At 53.4% G+C, this 20,305-nt stretch overlaps 1 protein-coding gene across 4 annotated transcripts; it reads right to left on the bottom strand.

Moving 5' to 3' along the window:
- Positions 1-602: 602 nt before the first annotated feature.
- arhgef25b (Rho guanine nucleotide exchange factor (GEF) 25b) lies at positions 603-19,235 on the bottom strand. 4 transcript variants are annotated; one of them, XM_030375469.1, is made up of 17 exons: positions 19,012-19,235; positions 18,207-18,324; positions 8,907-9,298; positions 8,580-8,669; positions 6,788-6,909; positions 6,537-6,603; positions 6,252-6,355; positions 6,068-6,137; positions 5,489-5,578; positions 5,248-5,340; positions 4,767-4,817; positions 3,143-3,220; positions 2,867-3,058; positions 2,085-2,295; positions 1,757-1,962; positions 1,274-1,399; positions 603-1,149 (listed from the first exon to the last, which is right to left on the bottom strand). In XM_030375469.1, the coding sequence occupies exons 1-17, from the start codon at positions 19,111-19,113 to the stop codon at positions 1,054-1,056; spliced, it is 2,208 nt and encodes a 735-aa protein (XP_030231329.1). In that variant the 5' UTR covers positions 19,114-19,235; the 3' UTR covers positions 603-1,053. The 4 variants fall into 4 exon arrangements, with proteins under 4 accessions (XP_030231329.1, XP_030231328.1, XP_030231331.1 ...); XM_030375468.1 differs by having other exon boundaries at positions 6,788-6,912; positions 19,012-19,234; XM_030375471.1 differs by lacking the exons at positions 18,207-18,324; positions 19,012-19,235 and adding an exon at positions 17,685-18,076 and having other exon boundaries at positions 6,788-6,912.
- Between the last annotated feature and the right edge of the window lie 1,070 nt (positions 19,236-20,305).

A 20,305-nucleotide genomic window follows, 5' to 3' on the forward strand; every position in this document is an offset into this window, starting at 1 on the left:
CTGACAACTCGTTTAATTGGCTACTCTTCCTCTTTGTGCCATCGTCCATCACACGACAGGCCCCACACAACACTCCACTTACCCCAGATCCTCAAACACTCATCTCCTGCCCTCCCCAAGTACAGAAACAACATCCAGGAGGAATGTCGTTCCCCTGGTCAGAATTAAAATCTATGATTTCTCTTTTTTTCTTCTTCTGCCCAAACGATATCTCTGTTTTGTCGCACACCCTCTGACAGAGAATAAAGAGGTTGAGTCCATACTCGCATGACACTTTTTTTTATTTCCTTGTTTAGTTTTAAAAGAAGAAGAACATAAGTCATGAAACACGCTTGTTGCCAGGATCCCACGGAACAGTATTTACATCAGAGGACGGTGAAGATGCTCCCCTTCCCCCCTCCCCCACTGGGCTCCAGCCCGTCGTGAGGGCCCACTGGTCTCTGGAGCTACTGGCTCAACTGGTTCCTGGTTCCCAGGAGGAGTGCTGCTCCGTTCAGATGCAGTGGGGCGTGTTACCGAACACGCCGGCTGGGCTGAAGGTCCGGGACCTCTTCAGGAGGTTGGCTCGTTAGGGTGGGGGGGGGGGGGGGGGGGGGGGGGGGGAGACGTTAGGGTGGGTGGGTGGGGGCACCGCCCGACGGCGAAGGGGGAGGCGGTCGGAGGAGCAGAGGAGCGGACGAGCCGATACACATCGTGTCACTGCACTCGCTGAATAAAACATAGCGGTATAAATGTTGCATGGTCCCTCGTCACAGAATATGAAGTACAGGAAGACATAGGTCGTCACTTTGAAAGAAGACTGGATTATACATAGACCTGGAGTCTCAGGGGTTGTGCGTGTGTGTGTGCATGTGTGTGCGCACGTGTGTGCGTGTGTGTAGGACACATGATCGTAGGTAGAGGGGTAACACGCCCGTAGTGGAACAGTCCGGATGGAAGAGAAGAGGGAGGAGACCCAGGACGGACGGAGGGTTCCTGGGAGCAGAACGAGGCGCCGCTCTGCTACCGTCCCCACGCCTCCATTACGATGGATTCACAGGCCACCGGGCCACGCTATAGGTCGCTCTCGGTCAGCTGACCGAGGCCGGGCTGGTGAGGCTCTGCAGGAAGCTCCTCAGACTCTGGGGTCTCTGAGCTGCAGCGCAGGGCCTGGAGACACAGAAACACACCGTGACGTCATCAAGCTGGGTCGTCTGCTACGGTGTGATCGGAGCGCCCCCCCTGGCTTCAGCCGTCCCCCACGCACCCCTGGAGCTCCTCCCAGGCCCAGTACCTGCATGCTGCGCTGGATCAGGGCCGGCCCGCCGTTGGAGACCCCGGGGCCGGAGCTCCTCTCTGGGCAGAGAGCAGACCTCTGAGGGACGGAGAGCGGATGTCTGGACGGACGCTCTGATGAAACCTGAGGACGGAGACAGACAGACGGATACGCAGACAGACAGACACGCAGACATACAGGGCAGACAAAAACACAGACAGACAGACATACAGACAGACAGACAGACAGCCAGCCAGCCAGCCAGCCAGCCAGGCAGCCAGGCAGCCAGGCAGCCAGACAGACAGACAGACAGACAGACAGACAGACAGACAGACAGAAACACAGAGACAGACACAGAGACAGGCAGACAGACAGGCAGACAGACAGACAAACAGACACGCAGACAGACGGTAGAGATTGTGAGACTTGTGAGGCCGGTATCTGTGGGGGCCAGCAGGCAGCATGGAGAGGGTGGCGGGGGGGCGGGGGGCGGAGGCTGACCTTCCTGGGGCCCTCGGCGGCCGGGAGCAGCGAGGGCATGGAGGTGTTGTAGAAGCTGAGGGAGGGCAGGTGGTGGCGGTCCATGGAGGCGGAGGAGTGGGGGCGCAGGCCGACCGCGCCGCCGCCGGCGTCCGGCGCCCGCATGGCCCGGCCCAGGCTGTTGGACTTGCTCTCCCTCCGCTGGTACTCGATGGGGGACTGCAGCGCTGTGAGGGGGAGGGAGGGGGGAGAGAGGGGGGGTGAGAGGGGAGGTGAGTTCCTCCAATGCCCCGTCTGCTGTAAGGCCTAGTCCTCCTACGGGGCCTGTACCTCCAGACCAGGCGCTCACCGTTGAGGAAGTTCCTCTGGGACTCCAGGATCTGGCCCACGTCGCTGAGCCAGGCCTGCTGCTTCTCTCTGGACGCCGCCTGCATGACGTAGCGGACCAGGCTGCCGTCGGGGCGGCGTGCCGTCAGCACCAGCACCCGGGGGTCCTGCTCCACGGCCCCGCCCCCGGGCACGCCCCCTGACCCGGGCCGCTCCACGCCCAGGCAGCTGACCTGCAGCGCAGCGTTAAAACTCTATTTAAAAAAACCCTCTTCCATCAGTGGAACACCAACTCCCGCTTCTGCAAAAGACTCAAGACTCACTTGTTCAGAGTTCACCTGGACTCTGCATAGCCTCTCGCCTTACCACCCCCCCCCCCCCCCCCCCCCCCCCCCCACACACCCCTCTTACGGTCTTATTGTATTTTGTACGTCCTGGCCCTTAAAAATGTAACTTAGAATTGTGTAGCGTCTTATCCTAGCTATCTTTGTGGTGTACGGGGAATGGGTTAACCTAGCGATTGCTAGCACTAGGTTCCATGAACATCCTTACTGGACCAACATATATTGTTGCTTCTCTTCTTCTGACAAATGTACTCGCTTTGGATAAAAGCGTCTGCTAAATGCCCTGAACGTAAAATGTCACTCCCATCGATGGCTAACCCTCTCCCTACTACTATTATGCTACTGTAATACCCCACAACGCTGCGTTAAACACACTCAAACCTACAGAACCCATACACCACAATATGCAACACATGCTTCGAAGGCCAACATGAAGCGACCGGTCACAAAGGAAAGGCACCTTGATGCTGCTCTTAAACGTGTACCCGGGCAGAGAGAAGCCCTTCTTCTTGTCGATTGGCTCGCTGAAGATGACCAGCTGCTCAAACAGGAAGACCCGCCTCTCCCGGCCCCTGGACAGGATGTTGTTCTCCTGCTCGCTGACGGAGAAGGTGTCCTGCTGCAGCAGCTTCCCCTGGGCGGTGATCTTGCCCTGGAACAGAGGAGCTGTGGTTCGGTCTCAGATCACTCGAGGCCCTGAGGCTCTGAGGGCTGTAGCACGAGGGAGGAGCTTTACCTGGAAGCCTTGCAGACGGCCCACGTTCATCATGTCGTTACAGCGCTTCGGAACGAAGCACATCACCTCCACCGCTTTCTGGAACCAGAGACACGGGTTAGACTTGGAGATAGACCTGGATATAGACCTGGAGATAGACCTTATATAGATCTGGATATAGACCTGATATAGACCTGATTTAGACCTGATATAGACCTGATATAGACCTGGATATAGACTTGGATATAGACCTGATATAGACCTGATTTAGACCTGATATAGACCTGGATATAGACCTGATATAGACCTGATATAGACCTGATATAGACCTGATATAGACCTGATATAGACCTGATATAGACCTGGATATAGACCTGATATAGACCTGGATATAGACTTGGATATAGACCTGATATAGACCTGATTTAGACCTGATATAGACCTGATTTAGACCTGATATAGACCTGGATATAGACCTGATATAGACCTGATATAGACCTGGATATAGACCTGATATAGACCTGATATAGACCTGATATAGACCTGATTTAGACCTGATATAGACCTGATATAGAACTGATATAGACCTGATAGACCTGGATATAGACCTGATATAGATCTGATATAGACCTGATATAGACCTGATATAGACCTGATATAGACCTGATTTAGACCTGATATAGACCTGGATATAGACCTGATATAGACTTGAGAGGAACTAGATAGAAACGTGTCAATAAAGGTGGATGTGGAAGTGGATATGGAGCTTAAGGTGAAAGTGTCTATAAAAGGTGGAGGTGGATGTGATGGTGTCTATAAAAAGGTGGAGGTGAAGGTGGCTATGAAGGTGGCTGTGGAGGTGGATGGGAAGGTGGATGTGAGGGGGATGTGGAGGTGGATGTGAGGGGTGTGTGGATGTGAAGGTGTCTTTAAAGGTGGAGGTGGATGTGTCTATGAAGGTGGAGGTGAAGGTGGATGTGAGGTGGAGGTGAAGGTGGATGTGAGGGGGATGTGGAGGTGGATGTGAGGGGGATGTGAGGAGTGTGTGGATGTGAAGGTGTCTCTAAAGATGGAGGTGGATGTGTCTATGACGGTGAATGTAAATGTGAAGGGTGGATAAGAGGGGGATGTGGAGGTGGATGTGAGGGGGATGTGGAGGTGAAGGTGGATGTGAGGGGTGTGGATGTGAGGGGGATGTGGAGGTGAAGGTGGATGTGAGGGGGATGTGGAGGTGAAGGTGGATGTGAGGGGGATGTGGAGGTGAAGGTGGATGTGAGGGGTGTGGATGTGAGGGGGATGTGGAGGTGAAGTTGGATGTGAGGGGGTGTGGATGTGAGGGGGATGTGGAGGTGACGGTGGATGTGAGGGGATGTGGAGGTGAGGGGGATGTGGATGTGAGGGGATGTGGAGGTGAAGGTGGATGTGAGGGGGTGTGGATGTGAGGGGATGTGGAGGTGAGGGGGGTGTGGATGTGAGGGGATGTGGAGGTGAAGTTGGATGTGAGGGGGTGTGGATGTGAGGGGATGTGGAGGTGTCTCTAAACATGGAGCTGGCGGTGTCTGATGACCCAGGCCAGCCTGCTGTGTGAGGACCAGATGGGGGGCAGAGCTCCACAATGACAGGATGTGGGCAGGGGAAGCCTCACCTCCAGCTCCACCACGTCCCTTCCTGCCTTGGTGCAGTACTTCAGGAGGTCCTGCAGAACGAGGCACACAGCAGCTCAGCAGGGGGGCACAGAGCTACTGCTGACTAGCATGCCCAGGTTACCATGGATACTGACATTCACAGTCCCACCCACACACAGACAGACACCCACACACACGCACGCCCCGACACACACACGCACACACACACACACACATCCAGACACACACACACACACACACACACACACACACATGCACCCTCAAACACATCCAGACAGACACCCACACACACACACACAAATAAATACATACAGAAACCCACACTCGCACGCAAATACACGCACACACACACACACACACACACACACACACAGAAATACACCCACCCACACGTGTTCGGTGGGGTACCCACCCATACACACACAAGTACTTGACACCGGTATTGATGTGGTGACGTGGGTCACGCTGAGCTTCACATACTTTGAGCAGCAGCTGGTACTTCATGATCCTCTGCACCGGTTTGATGAGCAGGTCGTTGAGCTGCAGTCTGTGGCCCAGCTGCAGCCGAATGTCCTGGAACAGGGAGCCGGGACGGTCACGCACACCCAGGGGAGGGTCACACACACCCAGCGGAGGGTTGAATGCCCAGAGGAGGGTTGAATGCCCAGAGAAGGCTAAAGGGGAACGACGGTGAAAGGTTGTGTAGGTGCTTCCTGCTCACCTCAAAGAAGGTCTCGATGTACTCCGACACGATGTGCTCCGACTTGGGCTTGTTCTGGCAGTACACCACGTACATGTGGAGCCGTCTCTCCTGGGATACAGCGAGAGATAAGAGATAAGTCATGGGACTTTTGTCCCTCAGGCAGCCCCCCCCCCCCCCCCCCCCCCCGCCCAGAGAGTGTCTCCCCCCCACCCCCAGAGAGAGTGTCTCCCCCCAGAGAGAATGTCTCCCCCCAGAGAGAGTGTCTCTCCCCCCCCCCCCCCCAGAGAGTGTCTCCCTCCCCCCCCAGAGAGAGTGTCTCCCCCCAGAGAGAGTGTCTCCCTCCCCCCCCCCCCCCCCCAGAGAGTGTCTCCCTCCCCCCCCCAGAGAGAGTGTCTCCCCCTAAAGAGAGTGTCTCTCTCTCCTCCCCCCCCCCCCCCCCTACCCAGAGAGAGTGTCTCCCCCCCCCCCAGAGAGAGTGTCTTTCCCTAAATAGAGTGTCTCTCGCCCCCCCACCCCCCACCCCCCCCCAGAGAGAGTGTCTCCCCGCAGAGAGAGTGTCTCCCCCCCAGAGAAGGGGGCTCACTGCGGGGGGCTCACATGTTTGATGAAGAGGTTGGCCAGCCGCTCCGGGTCATCGAAGCATTTCTCCAATTCCCCCAGAAGGTAGCTGTGGGACACACACAGACACCAGCCGTCACACACACACTCACTCCAGGTAAAATACACTCTGTCGGCTAGAAAGGGTGAGACGTGTAAAGTGGAGGGCGGTGTGAGGACGCACTCCTTGTGCCAGTCGTAGATCTGGTGGATGTTCCCAAACACTATCTTGTCCTTCCCCTTCAGGTCCTCTGGAACCCCCTGGGTGGCCATGGTGCCGATGTAGCCCTACACACACACACACACACACACACACACACACACACACACACACACACACACACACACACACACACACACACACACACACACACACACACACACACACACACACACACACACACACACACACGATTACTTTCCAAGACTGATTCACGAGTGCACGTCCATCCCTGAATGTTGAGCTCACCTCTACGATGAGCCTCAGATCTTCCACGTACAACTTCTCTGTGTCCAGGAGCTCTGTCAGCACATAACTGATGGGTTATGTGAAGGAGGGAGGGGGGAGGGAGAGAGAGAGGGAGAGGGACGAGGGGAGAGGGGAGGGAGGTATTAGGTGAAACAATTTGATGATAACGATGGAACAGTGTGTAATCATCAGTTCATCACACACAAGGAACTGGCAGTTCATGAGGAGTTCAACTGAAGACGAACACCTACATGCTTTTCTCCAGGGCAGCCCTTCGGTCCTCCTCCGTGTCCAGCGAGGCTGACCATTGGCTGCCTGAGTCATCAATCAAGCTGCTTTCATCTGGAGGAATATTGGAGCGGGATTGGCCGTCCTGCTGAAACCAGGAAAAGCAAAACAAAAGCCCATGGAACGAAGCGAAGGTATTTCAGCATCCGTAGAGACGCTGTCACTGTGGAAGGTCTGGACGACGTGGAAGAGGACGCCTCAGACAGGGCCTCTGAAAGGCCCTCTGGAGACCCTCAGACAGGGCCCCTGAAGGCCCTCAGACAGGGCCTCAGACAGGCCCTTTGAAAGGCCTTCAGACAGGGCCTGAGACAGGGCCTCTGCAGGCCTCTATTGGACAGCGGAGGGTTAACTCCTTTCTGTCTGACCGCGGAGCTCAGTGATGCCTGACAGCCACACATGTTAATAATGACTCACCGTCCTGAACCACAGACTGCGCCGAACGGAAAGGAAAAGAGTTGTGGCTTTAGTGCTGAGGAGACAACCATTAAGGAAATACTTTGTTGATCCTCGCTTCCTTGACCGCCCTCCACATAACCCCCTACAGCAGTGAATCCTAAGTCCCCGTCCTCCAGTGGACCCCAAGTCCCCCTCCTCAACTGAAGTGTACTCTGATCCAGTGTTCAGCCGGTCCAATGTTGATCCGGTCCTGATCCAGTGATCCTGATCCATTGATCCTGATCCATTGTTGTCCCGGTCCTGATCCAGGGTTCAGCCGTTTCTGACCCACTGTTGACCTGATCCAGTGTTGACCTGATCCAGTGTTGAACCAGTCCTGATCCAGTGTTCGGCCGGTCCTGATCAAGTGTTGACCCAGTCCTGATCCAGTGTTCGGCCGGTCCTGATCCAGTGTTCAGCCGGTCCTGATCCAGTGTTCGGCCGGTCCTGATCAAGTGTTGACCCAGTCCTGATCCAGTGTTCGGCCGGTCCTGATCCAGTGTTCAGCCGGTCCTGATCCAGTGTTCGGCCGGTCCTGATCAAGTGTTGACCCAGTACTGATCCAGTGTTCGGCCGGTCCTGATCCAGTGTTCACCTGGTACAGTGCTGACCCGGTCCTGTGTTCAGCCGGTCCAGATCCGGTGATCCTGATCCAGTGTTCAGCCGGTCCTGATCCAGTGATCCCGATCCAGTGTTCAGCCGGTCCAGATCCGGTGTTCAGCCAGCCTGTCACACTGTTGGCAGTGTGCTCCCTTCCAGATGCGGTCTGCTCAGACCTGTGCTCTGGATTAGCAAACAGGGCTTTTGGGAGCATGTGGGTCAGCGTGGACCATCAGCCTCATCTGTGTCGGACCGCTTCACAGTACGAGCTGCGCCAGCTCAGGGACACGCACTTCACAACGTACACGAGGGCAGGAGTCGATTACACCGGAGATGGAGTTCACCACGGTATGTGGAAACTGTTCTCCAAATCCCACAAAGAATCCCTAAAGCCAAGTAAAACAGCTTGTTCTTAATTTAAACGTCATGTCGAATGTATTCAGCGTGTGTTGGCCGGCTCTAATGAAACACATTCCTCCTGAACCGTCTGTCTGTCTGCATCTCTCATCCCAAATCTATTCTAATCTGCATTACTCATTACCGATGATCTTTGGAAAAAGAAAGAAGGACGGACAGAGAGAAAGAAAGACAATAAAGGACGACATTTATGAATAAAGTTGAGTCATTTACTAAAAGTAAACGTGAACAGGGAGAAAGAGGACAGATGAAGTGAGGAGCTCTACGATGGAGGACTGAGGCAGGGGCCAGCAGGAGGCGTACCAGGCTGTGTGAGTCGCTGTCCGGCCCCGGACCCCACAGGTCGCTGGGAGAGGCCGAGTCCGAGGGACTCAGCAGGCCGCCGCTCCAAACCTGTACACGTTGGAATAAAGACAGTCCATCACAACCCAATACCGGGGGTAGCATAGTACTTAGCATTGTGTAGCGTCTTATCCTACGCTTTGTTGCATGCAGGGAACGGGTTAACCTAGCGATTGTGAGTGCTTGGCACTTGGTTCTTTGTAAATGTCGTCCATCACTCCCCCTCAACACCTCAGGAAGTGGAGATGAGGAAACGTGATTCGCCATCTGTGTGTCTGTGGTTCTCACCGTGTCAACCCCTGTGTAGGGGAGGATCGTGTGGCTCCCCGACCTCTCCAGGGGACCCTCTGGCCCCTGAACCCGAGGCCCGTCTGGCCCCTGGACCAGGGGCCCGTCTTGGACCTGGTTCAGGGCTCTTTCAGGAGTCTTCCCATCTAGCCTGGACGTCAGCTTATCATTCTTCCCCAGTCCTCCTCCTCCTCCTCCTCCTCCTCCTACGCCCCCCCGGTCGAAGCTGAGTTTGCGGGCGGGGCTGGTGAGCCACTTCTTGAGGGCGCTGACCGGGTGTCGCGTGCCCCCTGGGGAGGGGAGGGAGCTGGAGGAGCCGGGCGCCTGGTGGGCCATGGAGCCGGCGGACGCACTAGAACTGCCCTCCCCATTGGCTGCCAGGGAGTACGGCTCTGATGGGGGAGAGAGAGGGAGAGAGAGACAGAGACAGAGACAGAGACAGAGAGAGATCAAGGCAAACGTTTAAAGTTACAGTACATTTAGTATTTTGACATTTGGCATTTATTTTGACATCTGCTCCGTTTGCATAGATTTGCCAAAACAGTGAAGCTCCTCGCTTCCATGCTGACGGAAACAAACCGCTGAAGTACAACACTGGATCTAGAATGAATCATTTGAACGGCCCCAGGGGCAGGACCGTCCGACTCCTGGACCATCATGAACCTCACAGACCAGTGCGGTTCCTGTTCGCTCCTCCGGCTCCTCAAGGCAGAACGGGCTCTTAAGAACGAGCTGAGCTCCAGGAAAGGTTCTACTGCGCTCCTCAACAAGCTCTCCAGTCCCCCACCACCACCACCACCACCACCACCATTAAGCCTGAGGTCTATTCTGCTGATGTGGGGGGAAAGTGTGGCCTCGGGGAAACAGGACGGGGACATCTTGTAAATCTTCTCAAGGGGGAAAATAAGGAGCTACCCTTCAGTAAATTTTAGGTACGCTGTAATCATCAAAACCACAAGAACCTCCGAGACGCCAGATCCATCGGGCAGAGGTTTAGAGTTCCTGTACCGTGTGAACCTGGTCCGTTCTCCGTTATATCTGCACTGGTTAACCCAAAGTCGATCACACACAGTTATTATCACCTGAGTCCCCCCCACCAGGTGCGGGTTTGACCCCAGGATGCAAACAAGACACTCAAACACTCTCCATGCATGCAGTGCTCAGTGATCTGCTGCCTGCAGAGTGTGAGACGGAGGCACCGTCACCACATCACGAGGATCACAGCCTGGAGCGAGGGGACGGGTGGAGAGGTGGTCAAGGTGGAGGGGTGGATGGTGAGGGGAACACCATGAATTGAGATGAAGTGACTAAGTGATGCAAACATCGTGATCGCCCATAAAGTGGGGGTCGGCTTAGCTCAGGAGGTAGAGCAGTTGTCTTGTACCATGGGTTCCTAGTTCGATCCCCAGCTCCTCCTAGAGTGTTGATGTGTCCCTGAGCACGACACTTAACCCTAACTGCTCCTGACGAGCCGGCTGTCGCCTTGCATGGTTGACTCTGCCGTCGGTGTGTCAATGTGTATTAACCGATGTAAGTCGCTTTGGATAAAAGCGTCTGCTAAATACCCTAATTGTAATGGTAAAGCGAACATCCGAACACTAAATCCTGGGACTGAGCTCTGAGGACCCAACACAGGGGCATCATGTGGGCTTCAGACGGCCAGACCCACAATGCAGAGCGACACGTTTTCAGGTCAGCGGGGCTGCTGTCCGTCCACATCTCCCCGCCGACCCCTGACGTCATGCTCCACTGCGACTCTGAGCTCCACCGGAGGATACAAAGCCCTTCATCGCCCTTCACTCAATCCAATCCACCATCCCCCACCGCAGTCCTCCTTCCATCCAGCTCCAGGGAAACACAAACCCTGTGCATCATCTTGCATCAACCCTTAAGCAAACAGTTCGTCATCGCCACGACAACCGTCCCTTCCTCCTCCCCCTCCCTGGACGAAGGATACGCTCTTAGCCCCCGGCGGCGTCCCCAGCCCTCAGTGAGGTGGAGGAAAGTACACAACAGTTGCTTGATAATGGAGGTGGTGACGCAGTATTTTCCACACACACATCCACTCACCCCCACCCCCCCCCCCCCCCCCCCCCCCCCCCCTCCATCCTCTGAGGTGACCTAGCAGCCCGTAGCAGCGGTCCCAGCAGGAGGCCGGCAGGTCGTGGTCGCGGTCACCTCCAGAGGACTTATGTAACGGAGCCGTCTCCCATCTGGACCCCCATGCAGACTCAGCGGGATCACCGCAGGACAGCATCCTCTGTGTGTGTGCGTGCGTGCTTTAGTGTGTGTGTGTGTGTGTGTGTGTGTGCGTGCGTGCTTTAGTGTGTGTGTGTGTGTGTGTGTGTGTGTGTGTGTGTGTGTGTGTGTGTGTGTATGTGTGTGAGTGAGTGCGTGTTTGTGTGTGAGTGCGTGAGCAAGTGCGTGTTTGTCTGCGTGCGTTTGTGCGTGTGTGTCTGCGTGCATGATTGCTTAGGCGCATGCATGTGTGTGCGTGGGAGCGAAATTGTGTGGTCACCAAAATGTTGTAGGACATTTTCTAAGTACGATGAAGACGAAGGTGGACACTGGTGATCTACTACAGCTCTAGGGTGGTTGTGTTCACGTGATGCCATGTGCCCATGGGCCTGCGGTAGAACTTTCTCTACACTAGTATTCACACACACACACACTCTCTCACCCATGCCGTCTCTCTCTCGCTCATGCACACTCGTGCTTTGTCTCTAACACACGCGCTCCGTCCCCTACACTACACAGACACTCTCTCTCTCTCACTACGTCTGTCCCTCACACACATGCTCTGTCTCTGTCACACACAAACACACACACTGTCGCTCTCAGTGTCTCTGACACGCGCGCGCACGCGCACACGCACACACACACACACACACACACACACACACACACACACACACACACACACACACAGCTTTTACAGTCTACTTCATTCAGATCATGAGAAGGTGATTGTTTGCTGGTCCGATGTATTAATAACTATAGTTAGGAGGTGAACTAGGTATAGTTAGGAGAAGGTTAACTAGGTGTAGTTAGGAAATGAACTAGGTCTAGTTAGGAGGAGGTTTAACTAGGCATAGTTAGGAGGACGTTAAATAGGTATTGTTAGGAGGAGGTTAACTAGGTATAGTTAGGAGGAGGTTAAATAGGTATTGTTAGGAGGATGTTAACTAGGTATAGTTAGGAGGAGGTAATCTAGGTATAGTTAGGAGGAGGTAGGAAGTTAACAACGGGCTCCCAGGGCTCTGTGATCTCAGTCCTCTCCACCCCCTAACCTTACATGGTCAGCAGGACCCATTTAGAAGCTGTGGGAACTCTGCAGAACGTCACCATGGGAACGGCATGGCTTCCTGTTTGGACTTGATGGAGATGAAGGAGAGAAAGAGGATGGTGTCGGTAGCAGCGTGTTGGTTCAGAGCCCATTACAACGTTGATGTGTGTGTAGCAGGGGGTTGCTTCAGAGCCCATTAAGATGTTGGTGTCTCTAGCAGTGTGTTGGGACAGAGCCCATTTGGATGAAGACGATGGTGTCTACAGCAGTGTGTTGTGAAAGAGCCCATTAAGACGTTGGTGTCTGTAGCAGGTGGTTGGTTCAGAGCCCATTAGGAGAAAGATGGGGTCCACAGTAGTGTGTTGGTTCAGAGCCCATGTCGGCCATTTGACGAGCATCCGTGAAATAGCTATCTATTAAGCCACCCGTGGTTCAAAGATACATTTACTATCATCTCCTTTGCACTCATCAGATTGAGTTCTTCAGATACTAGCTGTGACGACATCACACACATAAACGCACACGCAAGCACACACCCACTCCTGCACACACACACACACACACACACACACACGCACACACACACACACGCCCCTGCTTGTAGGGCTAGTATCAGCCGCCACAAAGGGTTAGTGTCCCCCCCAGCCTCATGGGCTATGAGACAGGGAGGGTCCTTGAGGAACAGTGAGGAGGCCTTTCTCTAGCCGCCATTTCACTGTGCATAGGGACCAGTTCAGCTAGGGGCCAGTCCACCGTATTCACAGACAGCTAGGGACCAGTCCATTGTATTCACAGACAGCTAGGAACCAGTCCACTGTATTCAGAGACAGCTAGGGACCAGTCCACTGTATTCAGAGACAGCCAGTGACCAGTGCACTGCATTCAGACAGCTAGGGACCAGTGCATTATATTCACAGACAGCCACGGACCAGTGCACTGTATTCAGAGACAGCTTGGGACACGTGCAATGCATTCAGACACCAGTGCACTGTATTCAGACGGGGATAAGGCTCAGCAGCAGTGCATGAGGAAATGAATGGATGGAATATTCCAGAGAGACGTTCTGCTGGAGTGGAACCACAACACCAAACCCTCCGGGCCCCCCTCTACCCCCCCAGCCCCCCACCCCCTCCCCCTTCTTCTGCTCCCCGTGGCAGCACTGAAAATAGACGTGAAGTCTTGAGAAAGCAAACGTGCTGATCACAGATGGAAACCAAACGGAGCCGTCGCTCAGGAAGGATTCTAAAACAGGACTGGTTACCGGGACGTCCTGTTTACACAGGAGGTGTAGGAACATCAGCGAGAAACCTCTCCGCCTTCCTGCGTCCTGCGAGGTCACTGCCCGGAGCAGAGCTCACTACAGCGGCCCTCAGCTGACCCCCGGAGGCACAGGGTGTGTGTGTGTGCGTGTGTGTGTGACTGTGGTTGTGTGTGTGTGACTGTGGTGTTGTGTGTAGCGGTGGCTGTGATTGTATGTGTGTGTGTGTGTGTATGTGTGTGACTGTGGTCTTGTGTGTAACTGTGTGTGTGTGTGTGTGTGTGTGTGGTTTTGTATGCGTGACTGTGGTTGTGAGTGTGTGTGTGTGTGTGTGTGTGTGTGTGTGTGTGTGTGTGTGTGTGTGTGTGTGTGTGTGTGTGTGTGTGTGTGTGTGTGTGTGTGCGTGTGTGACTGTGGTCTTGTGTGTAACTGTGGCCGTGTATGTGTGTGTGTGTGTGTGTGATCTTGTGTGTAACTGTGTGTGTGTGTGGTCTTGTGTGTAACTGTGGCCGTGTGTGTGTGTGTGTGTGTGTGTGTGTGTGTGTGTGTGTGTGTGGTCTTGTGTGTAACTGTGCGTGTGTGTGTGTTTGGTCTTGTGTGTGTGTGTGTGTGTGTGTGTGTGTGTGTGTGTGTGTGTGTGTGTGTGTGTGTGTGTGTGTGTGTGTGTGTGTGTGTGCGTGCGTGCGTGTGTATCCAGATTAAAGGCATCTGTGATAGGGCCGCTTGCCATCTCGCTGCAGGCTGAGGGCCGTGCATCAGTCACCAGCGACACATCAGGGCTGATGATCTGGGAGGGACGGGGACATCAGCCAACAACATTCACACAGAAAGGGTCTCTTTCTGCTACTGGGACCCAAAGATCCTGTTTCTACTACAAGACCAGGAAGCACCAGAGAAACGGCTGGGGGGCTAGGGTGTGTGTGTGTGTGTGTGTGTGTGTGTTTGGTTTGTGTGCGCGTGTGTGTGTGTGTGTGTGTGTGTGTGTGTGTGTGTGTGTGTGTGTGTGTGTGGGGGGGGGCTCAGAGAGGAATGCCTGAGCGTGACTCAGAGTGTTTCCATGCTTCAATGATCTAAGCGAAGCACATTCCGAGACAAACCTCCAGATGTGAGTCTATCTTTGACTGTCTGGACCGGATCAGCTCATTGGCTGATGAGCCCGTGTCTGTTTGGACCGGATCAGCTCATTGGCTGATGAGCCCGTGTCTGTTTGGACTGGATCAGCTCATTGGCTGATGAGCCAGTGTCTGTATGGACCGGATCAGCTCATTGGCTGATGAGCCAGTGTCTGTATGCATTGGGTCTTGGGGCCGTGTCTGTTTGGACCGGGTCAGGTCATTGGCTGGTGGGGCTGTGTCTGTTTGGACCGGGTCAGGTCATTGGCTCGTGGGGCTGTGTCTGTTTGGACCGGGTCAGGTCATTGGCTGATGGGGCCGTGGCTGTTTGGACCGGGTCAGGTCATTGGCTTGTGGGGCCATGTCTGTTTGAACCAGGGTCAGATCGTTGGCTGGTTCAAACATTAAGGGTTGATTCTTTGTTCCATGTTTGTATTGACTAATTAAGAATAATTAAGTTGATGGCTCCTGTAGATGGTCTTATTTACCTGTTCAATGGAACGTTAACAAAACACGGTATATGAGACATGGGGAGGGCCTGGTGAACACCTGAACTTAAGCCAGGGTGTCATCAGCCCGTTATGAGATGATACAACAGAACCTCCACTCTAAACCATGGACCTCTGTAGCCCATAGAACACCATGGTGACAGGATGGGTTCACTTCGTACACTCATATCTCGTTCATCAGACCTCTAGTCATAGCTCCTTCATCAGACCAGCGTTATCATCTACTCATATCTCCTTCATCAGACCTCTACTTATATCTCCTTCATCAGACCAGCGTTATCATCTACTCATATCTCCTTCATCAGACCAGTGTTACATCTACTCATATCTCCCTCATCAGACCTCTACTTATATCTCCCTCATCAGACCTCTACTTATATCTCCCTCATCAGACCTCTACTTAAATCTCCTTCATCAGACCAGTGTTATCATCTACTCAAATCTCCTTAATCAGACCAGCGTTATCATCTACTCATATCTCCTCCTTCAGACCAGTGTTTTCATCTACCTAATCTCCTTCATCAGACAAGCATTATCTTCTCATACCTCTTTCTTCAGACCAGTGTTATCATCTACTCATATCTCCTTAATCAGACCAGCGTTATCATCTACTCATATCTCCTTCTTCAGACTAGTGTTATCATCTACTCATATCTCCTTCCTCAGACAAGCATTATCTTCTCATATCTCTTTCTTCAGGCCCAGCACATAGCAGCAGTAACCAAGCGGGCCTCTGAAGGAAGACATTTGGTAAACAGATGATAGTCAGAGTAAAGGCCTTCTCCGATGTTCTGCCTGCACCTCCTCGTCCTCCAGACAGTCCTGAGGTGAGGGGTGGTGTATGAACCTCCTCCACCTCCAGACAGAGTCCTGAGGTGAGGGGTGGTGTATGAACCTCCTCCACCTCCAGACAGAGTCCTGAGGTGAGGGGTGGTGTATGTACCTCCTCCACCTCCGGACAGTCCTGAGGTAAGGGGTGGTATATGAACCTCCTCCACCTCCAGACAGAGTCCTGAGGTGAGGGGTGGTGTATGAACCTCCTCCACCTCCAGACAGAGTCCTGAGGTGAGGGGTGGTGTATGAATCTCCTCCACCTCCAGACAGAGTCCTGAGGTGAGGGGTGGTGTATGAATCTCCTCCTCCTCCACTGAGGTGAGGGGTGGTGCATGTACCTCCTCATCCTCCAGACAGTCCTGAGGTGAGGGGTGGTGCTCAGGTGAGGGTGGGGTACGTACCTCTGACCCGGGACGCGTAGCAGCAGCCACACTTGGAGAGCACTTTTCTGAACAGGTGCCGGCACCCGCAGCCGCGGTTCCTGGGACCCCCCTTCATGGTGGTCCGGTCATCACCGTCTCAGATCCAACAGGCCATGCCCCCGGGCGTAGCACTCTCACACTGGAACACTCGCTGCTGCTCCACCTCCTCCACCTCCTCCACCAGCACACACAACCAACCCCCACCCGATAAGAAGAGGTTTCCCCCTCACCCGAGTGCTCTGAAGACCCCCCGCTCTGAAGAGGTCTCCCCTCACCCCAGGACTATGAAGACCCCCGGTCAGAAGAGGTCTCCCCTCGCAGTGATCCCGGAGGAGGGGAAGGAGGTGAAGGGGGGGGGGGGGGGGGGGGGGAGGATACGAAGTCCAGAGCCTGGAGCTCAGAGAGTGCGTCCCGGTCCAGACCAGTTCTCCCAGAGCGCTCCAAGGGGGGTCCCCATGGCTGCCGGGACGGCCGGCGGGAAAGTCAAGGAACAAGAACCGGAAAACAAACAAAGACGCGACGGAAGGCTCGGAGACACGACTGGTGGGGCGGCTGGCAGTCCGATAGTGGACGAGAAGACTGGAGCGAGCCGGGAGAGAGAGGGAGAGAGAGGGAGAGAGAGGGGGTCGATGTAGAGGCAGGGGAAGTCGAGGGGAGGGGGCGGGACTACAGGGCTGCCAGCCCAGTTCTCACACCCCCCTCCTCCTATTTCTGGCCCCTCCCATTTCGATCTCTCTTTCAGCTATCTGTGGCATCAATCTTTCTATCCACCTTTATGCATATATCTATTATATATATATCCATACATCTATCCATACCTCTGTTGATCTGTCTGTATGCCTGCCTGCCTGTCTGTCTCTTTCTTCTGGATGTCTTAAAAGCAGCCTAACCAGGTACCAGGCAGGATGATGTAACCTGAAAACTCAGAATGATGACATCAGATGATGTCCGGGGCACAGATGTCCCGGCAGACCGATCTCCCGGGAGAATTAACCCAGGAACTCTAACTTAGTAAATGACCGCCGTGTGAGAGAGGAGGATCTCTCTGCTGGTTGTGTGACAAGACCCGGGGATGGATAATACATCCATAAATAAATAAATAAATAAATAAATAAATAAATAAATAAATAAATAAATAAATAAATAAATATCCCTGCTCTGCACTTCAGGAGATTAGGGTTGTAAAAATATCAAAATGCTTTCGCTCATTTCCTTAATCCCAGTAAGCCCATCATTCATGTTGAGCCGAGCAAAGCCGTCGTGTCCCGACAATGCGCTGCTCGGATGCATGTGTATCATTCATGTGTGAAGTCAGAATTAACATAAATAAATATAACTTCATTAATCATTCACTTACCTTGTGCTCTGCAGCCTCTACTTATTCTCTCCACTCTTGGACGATGTGGTTGTTGTTTTTTAAACTTGCTTTTTCAGCACTAAGTCCGTTTTTATACAATACTGATATGTGCTTTGATGGTGGGTCCACCTCACCTGCAGGTGGTTTATGGACAGGCATGCGTCTTTTAAAAGCTAAAGCCAATCGTCTCACTTGCGTTTGTCCCACATCTGTCGTCCCCTAGGAAGGGCCCTGAATCTGGTCATGAAAACAAGCACAACTTTGCTAGCGCCTTCGGCCGCTAGAGTGCATTCTGATCTGTTGGGTAAACTCTGATCTGGGCTAAGAGCCGATTAAAGAAGTCAGCTTTCGACTTTGTTTACCTGCTGCTCCGCATGCCTGCCCGCCTGAACCATGCAATTTGCTCCTGCTCATGACCCGGCACCGCCCCCCCGTGGACCAGACCGGTAGCTCACCACCATAATCAGACTCCAAGAAGAACATTATTCCCCGCAGGCCTCACAGTTGGTATTTGAATCGTACCTCTGAGTCCCGTGATATCACTGCTCCTCCTGGTTCTGCTGGTGACCTTCGCTGTAGACCACCTGTCCGCTCCCACCAATAAGTCCTCTTGACCCGTTTCTGGACACCTCGGAGTTTGCTAAATGGAATTGAGCAAGTCCATTGAAATTCCTGTTCTTTGTGACACCGTGATTTCCAGCGAACCTCACGTTAAAACAATGCAAGTATTTCTGATATTATTCCAATTCCACCCTTTAGTTAATCATCGTCCCCCTCCCCCTGTTGACGCCTCCGTCCTCGATGACCGGGATTCTTATCTCAGCTGAGGAATGTCTGAGAGGCTCGCAGCTCCGCAGAGAAGAAAAGACAATAAAGTCCCAGCCAGAAATATAATATCGTCTAAAAATAGATTTCGTATTTTCCCCTTCCCCATCTGGGTTCATTAAAGCCCTCTCTTAACGATCTTGTTCTAAACTCCTTTTTGGGTCAATCCAGTAGCAAGATTTCAAACAAATATCTGCAATGCTCATCATTTAGTTCAGATTTCAGACCTGAACGCATTTAGCTTGCTCCCATGCTAACTTAATGTTCAGCAGACGACAGGCAGCAGTCAAGCATTCAGCAAAGCATCTCTAGAACCTCAGAAGAGCCAGACGGCACCAGTAGATAGAGCTGCTGCCTGAGTGGCTTTCACTCCTACTCTGGACTCAATATCATGTTTGTAGACGGGCCTGATGACTCTATCAATCAATTCAAACAAGTGTGCATCATATAAACACATAAAGCCGTATATTTACCAATCAATTATATCTTTCAGACCGCTTACCCCATGCTGGTTGCGGGCTCCGAAGAAGGTCATCCTCTCCATCACAGAGACGGAGCGTCTCTGGCTGACCTCCTTGCCTTTGCTGGCGGATTCATTCTGCATTCTTCACTTCTTGCCCTTTTTTATTGTCCCAGTCCACAGGTGTCCTCGTGTTGACTCAGGGTGTAGCTCCCGGCGCAAGCTCTCAGACGCACACGCACACACTCCTCTCACCCCTCATCCTCACCTCAACCCTACCGCAAACACAGACACATACACGCACACACACACACACACACACTAACACTCGCACACACACACAGTGGCTGTCCAGCTCTGAGAGACTTGGATCCCTGGATGCAGACGTCTCACTGGCCTTGGTACCTGAGCGCCAGCTGCAGAGAGAGAGAGTGTGTGTGTGTGTGTGTGTGTGTGTGTGTGTGCGTGTGTGTGTGCGCGTGCGCGTGCGTGCATGTGTGTGTGTGTGTGTGCGCGTGCGCGTGCGTGTGCGTGTGTGTGTGTGTGTGTGTGTGTGTGTGTGTGTGTGCGTGTGTGTGTGTGTGTGTGTGTGTGTGTGTGTGTGTGTGTGTGTGTGCGTGCGTGCGTGCGTGCGTGCGTGCGTGTGTGTGTGTGTGTGTGTGTGTGTGTGTGCGTGTGTGTGTGTGTGGCTCCGGGCGGAACGGGGCAGATGTTGGCCATCTCCCCAGGCCCTAAGAGAGGGTCATTCTGCAGCGACGGGTCTGGTCACGTCCCACGCTCCCCCCCCGACCCCCCCCCCCCCCCCCCAGTGACCGCTCTCCGTGGACACCCCCTCCTCAACCCCCCCTGCATTCCTCTGATTCCATTCCTGCTGTCAGAATGGTTTTGACCCTCAATAAATCAAAGTAAAATGACATTGTTTACTCTATTTGCCTTCATTGCTTAACAAGCGCGTTTAAAAAAGGTGTTTGTGATAAATGCTAATGAAAGGGTGCGTTGGGCCCAGTGTGAAGATTGTTCCTGGTTCCTCTGAGAGGGAAAAGCCTGTTTGACAGAAGCTGCTTTCTGTTGACTCTTCTGTCCTCACCTCGTTGACGCTCATCTCTCATCACACACTTCATAGTTCTAAAAGTAGACTGGACTTCAGCCAAGAGGCCGTGAACACGTTATTCTCACTAACTTGATCTAGTGAGCAGGTACTCAGTCTCATGTTCGTCTGTAGGTTCATGTGTGGGCGGGCGTCATTCCCATGAGTGATTTTTATTTCATTAATAAATTGGGTTTTTTTGAACACATCAATTCAAATAGCATAAATCTTGGCCATTTTTAGTTTTTA

Source organism: Gadus morhua, chromosome 13 (genome assembly GCF_902167405.1).
Source record: "Gadus morhua chromosome 13, gadMor3.0, whole genome shotgun sequence".
Lineage (NCBI taxonomy): Eukaryota > Metazoa > Chordata > Actinopteri > Gadiformes > Gadidae > Gadus > Gadus morhua.

What these genes read in the sequence shown, in the direction of transcription:
- arhgef25b (XM_030375468.1), bottom strand. Translation starts at nt 19,113, where the DNA reads ATGCAGAATGAATCCGCCAGCAAAGGCAAGGAGGTCAGCCAGAGACGC. An exon ending in ACAGCGACTCACACAGCCTG is followed by an intron (nt 6,913 to 8,579) that starts GTACGCCTCCTG and finishes TCCTGGTTTCAG; the next exon opens with CAGGACGGCCAATCCCGCTC. An exon ending in CGTTTAAGAGCAGCATCAAG is followed by an intron (nt 2,296 to 2,866) that starts GTGCCTTTCCTT and finishes GCTGCGCTGCAG; the next exon opens with GTCAGCTGCCTGGGCGTGGA.